This window comes from Acyrthosiphon pisum, unplaced genomic scaffold (assembly GCF_005508785.2).
Source record: "Acyrthosiphon pisum isolate AL4f unplaced genomic scaffold, pea_aphid_22Mar2018_4r6ur Scaffold_21861;HRSCAF=25100, whole genome shotgun sequence".
In the NCBI taxonomy this organism is placed as follows: domain Eukaryota; kingdom Metazoa; phylum Arthropoda; class Insecta; order Hemiptera; family Aphididae; genus Acyrthosiphon; species Acyrthosiphon pisum.
The window spans coordinates 63,503-69,896 of record NW_021771372.1 but is presented as its reverse complement, the minus strand read 5'-3'; the positions used below and the strand labels follow the sequence as shown (position 1 = coordinate 69,896).

General features: G+C 30.3%; 1 protein-coding gene across 1 annotated transcript; it reads left to right on the top strand.

Moving 5' to 3' along the window:
• Positions 1-2,514: 2,514 nt before the first annotated feature.
• LOC107884814 lies at positions 2,515-5,082 on the top strand. Its single transcript, XM_016807711.2, has 3 exons — positions 2,515-3,754; positions 3,818-3,961; positions 4,559-5,082. The coding sequence occupies exons 1-3, from the start codon at positions 3,725-3,727 to the stop codon at positions 4,796-4,798; spliced, it is 414 nt and encodes a 137-aa protein (XP_016663200.1). The 5' UTR covers positions 2,515-3,724; the 3' UTR covers positions 4,799-5,082.
• Positions 5,083-6,394: the final 1,312 nt, after the last annotated feature.

Here is a 6,394-nt window from a genome sequence, read left to right as displayed (position 1 = left end):
TCTCCGTTTTACAAATGTAAAACATAGTAAAAATGGTTTTGCGTGGATAAGAACCACTATGGCTAAACTTATAGTTCATGTTATGCAACCCAAATGTTCTACTAGGAAGAAGAGAACATAGACTGTGCAACATTGTTTTTAATTTTTCGATATCACAAATACGAAAAAAGTTCTCATAGTTTAAAAATAAAAGTAGTACAGTAAAATGGGGTAACTTTGATAATTTTTTACTGTTTTATGACAATTTAATTTTTTATTATATGGACAACTTCTGTAGTGTTAACGATAAAACTCTCAAAATTAAATATTAGTTACAACTAGTTCAATATTTTAACGTTTTAATTTTTAAAATTCTGAAATTATCTTTTGAGATATCAATATTTTTTAATATGCTATCAAAGTAACACAACGGGCAATTTTGATACCTATATTTCTTAATGTGATATCAAAGTAACCCCATTTAAAATTAATTTTTAAAATTAATTATCATGGTACTCTGGTGAATATAAATATATGGGTATCAAAGTTACCCCTCGAAATCAAAGTTAGGTACCCCATTCTAATTAAAAATTTAAAGCTAATATAATGCAGTTAATTATAGTATTAGGATTAAGGGGGTGTGGGGGACAAAGCCCCCCATGGACATGTGTAACATAAAATATTCCAGCACCCCCTAAATTCACACCCAATGTGCGCCTATGGTCACCATACAAAATACAAATGTACATTGTATACCTAATAATTCGATTAAACAAATAATATCAATACAAAACTAAAAAATTTAATAATTTTAAACAATATTTTGGTATCAAATTTAAGTGCGAATTGCGAGGCCCCTACAAGCGCGAGGCCCTAGGCAAATGCCAGTACTGCCTACCCTTAACGACCAGGCGCGGATACAAGGGAGGGAGCTATGGGGGCTGAAGCTCCCCCCCCCCTTAGACTAGGACTTCGGTACTTAAGATATTTCAAAAAATAAGAAATGCCCATGCTTTTATATACTTTAGGTACATTTTAGATTCTGAGTGGAACGATGAATGTATTGATTTTACAATGATGTGTGTTTTATTTTTTAATTTTTTTTAATTTTTTCTTGTGTCTGTGTACACTATAAGTAGTCGAAATAATGCTTCGATTTTCAACTTCAGTATCTTGTCCGATTGGAAATTGAATATCGTTGATGCATTGGGTAGGTCAAAATTTAAAATTCACAATAATTTTCAAAAGCGCCAAGAAAAAACCAAAGAAAAATAAGGAAAAACGGGAATTTTTACGGAAAATCGATTTTTCACAAAATTGAATTTGGTTTTTAGTGTAACTTTAAAACAAATGACCGTAGATATATGAAATTTTCAATGGTTGTTTATATTTCCATTTTCTATACACGATAACATTTTCAAAATATTTTGATTTATTTTGAACTGTTTAGAGACATTTTCATTTTCCATTTTTTTTTTAGTTTTTTTTCTAAAAATATCAATAAAAATATCGAACAACCGGTCCGCCGACCACCATGACGTGCCGTTTAACCAAATGTCTCTTTTAAGATTTTTAATATTTAAAAAAAACTAAACGTCATATAGAAATTCTGATTCTTGCGTCGTCTTAAACACATAAAACCACATATTTATACGTAAATTAAATTTTAAAAATAAAATGTTTAGGAGGGTAAATCTTTGTGAGAAGCGAGGATCTTTTACACGTATAAGATAGGCAATTACGATGAGTAGGGCCCATAGCTAGTACGTGGCTATTTTACATTTCTTAATATCTCTTAAAGTAATAATTTTTTTTACATAGAATTTTCACCAAATCATTTTATATAGCCATAGTTACAATAATTTAACATTTAAAAATAATTTAAATATTTTTTTTTTTTTTTTGTGTTGTGTGCTCCTTTAAGTAACATCTTTGTTATCCTGGCGCTTTTAAAAAAAGCTATTGGGCATTTTATATTTTACTTCTTCAATGTACCAACTAGATTCACTTTCCGATCGAACAAGATACTGAAGTTGAAAATCGAAGCATTATTTCGATAACTTATCGTTTACACACACAAATATGAAATAATAAAAAAAAAGCGGATATAAGTGGATGTCGCTCTGCTATGCAGTAGGTTACAAGTGGGTAAATAATTTATGGATTCTATTCAGTGATATAATCTCTTTGTATAAGAAAAACTATTCTGAGCGAAGACGATTTGTCAGTCTGGATATTTCATATTATTATTATTTATTATAGACTGTCAGTTAAATTTATATTATAATATTATGATTTTTTATTTGTTTTTATGGTGATAAACAAAGCGTTAGGAATTAAAATCGTATTTTTAGCGGTTTATTTTTTAATTTGTCCGTTGTTTTTCCCGTGACATTAAATAATTATTGAAAAAATCAAAAAATGACCTCTCAAAAGTACCATCTTGATCCAATTTTCTGAAAGACAAGATACTGTATGTTGAAATCGAACCACTCCTTTTGGTAGAAATTTTGTATACAGGACAAAAAAGTTCCAAGTTCATTAGGATTGATTAATCCGCAACACTACGGCCGCCTCGCGCTTTTGTCCGTTATACTAATTATATCTAATAGCTAGTACATGACGTTCATTACGTACGCAGTATGCACGTTGGCGATTGCATACGGGTACAGACATTTAGCGACAGCTATTTATTTTATATTTCTTATGGTCACGACGCACAGCTGGACAACAGCTTCTGTGTGAGTCTTAAATGTCTGTGCTACGTCGCGCTGACAAACATGGCCGGAGGGGACGTTATTCAGTTGTCACTTGATCCGTTGCCGAACATCGAGGTAGTGTTTTCGTCTACGGACGACGGAAAAGGCCGCGAGCACGCGGCAAGGCCAAACTGAAGTCCAAAGGCTTGAAGGAACGGAACCGGTAACGGCCAAACCCAAGCGCAGCCGTTCGGCGTGGAAAAGGACCAAACGTTTCTTTCAAAGATTGCTGTGTTGCGGCGCTTAGTAAGACCCTATATATTATATAATGATGTATCTATTTTGATATGTCAATATATGCCGTGATCTGATTCGTTGCTGATCAAATTGCTGTGTCCTGTGCCATATTATATACGACTTATGCGTCATGTCATCGTTCTCAAAAACGCGCACTAATAAATAAACTAGAATGTTATTTTTTTTACAATATCATACGCTATTTTATATGTATGCAGTTCGATCACGTCAATATAAATTTATAAGAATACAGATATGCTCGAACATAATTTTATAATATTATATAGAATAGAATATCGTTATGTACTTTATGAAACGAAAAAAAAATTCAAACATTTGCATTTTATAAAATGATATGCGCTTTGAACCTCTAACAAACAAGTTCTAAAGTTCTAAATTAATATGATACAGTTTTTACCTCTAAATCGAAGTCAAGTGCGAGTATTCTTCTAGAATCCAAATAGCCTATCGAATTCCATCAGAAATCCTTTATTTTCATCGATAGTCTAACCGCCACTAAAACCACTGACCGTATATTTATAGTATGTAAAAACTATATAAAATAAACTATGTAATTAACTATGTAAAAATGTAATCATGTAAAAATGTAAAGACTATATAAAATGTAACTAAAAATATTATTGCTCAAACAACCTTATTTAACTGGCTAACAACAAATATTAGGAACATGGCAACCTGAATTATTATTATATAAGTAAATATCAATTTAATTCGTAACATAAATAACAATGGACATCAACAAATCTTGTTACGTACAAGTAAGTTTCATAGAAGTTTTCGAGTGAAAATAATAATAATTAATAACTATTCTTATGTTATAGATTGAAGAAGATATTGTCCAAATTAAAGAAAACCACAAAATGTACTCCAGAATTTTAAATGTTGTTTTCATTATAATTATATTTTTTTTATTACTCATACTTATAATACAATTAGAGGAAATGGGAAAAGCGGATCCGATACTGGTATGTCACAACTGAAAATGTATTTCGTACGTCTGTAAGACAAACTTCTAGACCCGTAAGTAGGTAGTATTATTCTGTTCTATCCCCGTTTTTAAAAATTACAGGGAGATTTAATTCGTTTGTCCACGACTTTTTGAAATTTTAAAAACGGGGATAGAACCGACTAATACTACCTACTCCCGTATAGCAGTTGCACAAACATTTAAGGGTGTTTTAATTATTGTCGTATATGTATTTTTCAATCCATATACATCTACCTTTGATTAAGTAACAAAAAGACCTTGAATTAACCGGTTTTAGTTTTGTTATCAAAGGTAGATAGAAATGCGAAATATAGTACCTTTGTCCTCGACGATCATAAATTAATCGATTTCAGATCCGACTCAAACGTACAAGGTGACACCAAATATAAGCAACGACGTAAAAACTTAAAACCCTTTATTTTAACTACTTAAACTTACACACATAGCAAAAACTGTTTTCTATTCTCCTTCTGTATTTATAGTAAAATAAATTGCCTCCCCGGTTGAACCTCTCCGTTTTTAAATTAGTAAAATACGAGAAAATCTAATATTCAATGTTTTTTTTTTTTTATAGGGATTGAAAGACGTAAATAATACAAGTCTTGAGTCCTCTGCTGCACGATATGGGTATGTGTGGAAAACACTACAATCGGGTTTTTCGTCAAGCTCCCCAGATACAATAAAAAATACTATGAGAAATTCGACGAATTCCACAATATATAATAATAACAACATAACCAACAATATAACCAACAATATAACCAATATTTACATCACATACCATCTGCCCGCACAAGCGCGGCGCATTTTATAAAATACAATTTATTGTGCATGCACTTGTGTTACGTGATATGCGCTTTGAACCTCTAACAAACAAGTTCTAAAGTTCTAAATTAATATGATACAGTTTTTACCTCTAAATCGAAGTCAAGTGCGAGTATTCTTCTAGAATCGAAATAGCCTATCGAAATCCATCAGAAATCCTTTATTTTCATCGATAGTCTATAACCGCCACTAAAACCACTGACCGTATATTTATAGTATGTAAAAACTATATGAAATAAACAATGTAAAAATGTTATCATGTAAAAATTTAAAAACTATATAAAATGTAACTATATGTAACTAACTATGTAAAAATGTAATTATGTAAAAACTATATAAAATAAACTATGACATTATAATTAACTGTGTAAAAGTGTAATTGTGTAAAAATTTAAATCGATATCGATATCGGCGTATTTTTACGATAATTTATAATAATTGATAATTAATTTACGCTCAAAGTATACTAATATAATATGTATTCTTTACTTGTAATATGCTTTCAATCACATAAATTATAATATAAAATGTAACTTATTGTAATTTTGTAAAAATTTAAATACGATAGGTATCGATAATTAAAAATATATCGTTGGCTAACAGTAATAGTTAATAATTGACAATTTTCGTTATAATATACAGAAAATGCTTAATTATGTGAATATTTGGTAGGTAAAAATTTCAAGTAATAATATAACGATCAACGGTCATTCGTTTTTGAGTTACCTTCACCAAAAAAACAGTATAGATTTAGAAGAAAACTTTCAAATTTTTTTATATACTAAATAAATATTATGACCTCTTCATTAGTATGATGCTTTTTTAAAATCAAACTTATTCAATGTGTCTCTTTTATGGAAAGTACCAACTGGGTACACTTTTTGTCACCACAAAATAGGTATATTGAATTTGATTATTGAAACGTTTTTACAGCTCCAAATTATAAAAATTTAAATACTTTTTTTTATTAAGGTTAATGCTTCAACTACTAAGGTCATTAGCCTGTGGTACTGTGGGGGAGGGTATTGTAGATTTGTTTACACGTGTGTGTATGTTTTTGGCAGAACTTTTGATTTGGGCACCCGTAGATATGTTCCATGCCCAGTCCGGGGATGGCGGCCTCTCTCTCCAGACTGGTTGACCGAGATTCGAACCGGAAATGGTGCGTATTGCAACCGACGCCTTAGTCCGCTCAGCCACTCCGCTCCCCAAAAATTGTGTTTTATATTTCGTGGAAATTAAAAAATATCTATAGGTAGGTAGGTAGGTACTATTTAAAATGAACATTGTATTTTATTGTATAACACCTCTGTAATTGTTGTACCTATTTATGCAATAAATACTTAAATTACGTATATTAATGACGTATAAATTCGAAATTACTTTAATGTTTAATGTAATAAATACAAAACATGACATATACATTTGAAAAGTACAAAAAGGAATTCCAAAAATAGCTTTCATGGATGAAAATGCTATATATTGCGTAAAATCGTCTTCCATAAAATTCTGAAAACATTAAGGACATCAAAATATAATATATAAAATTTTTTTCGTGAGATGTATACTATAAATTTAATTATAA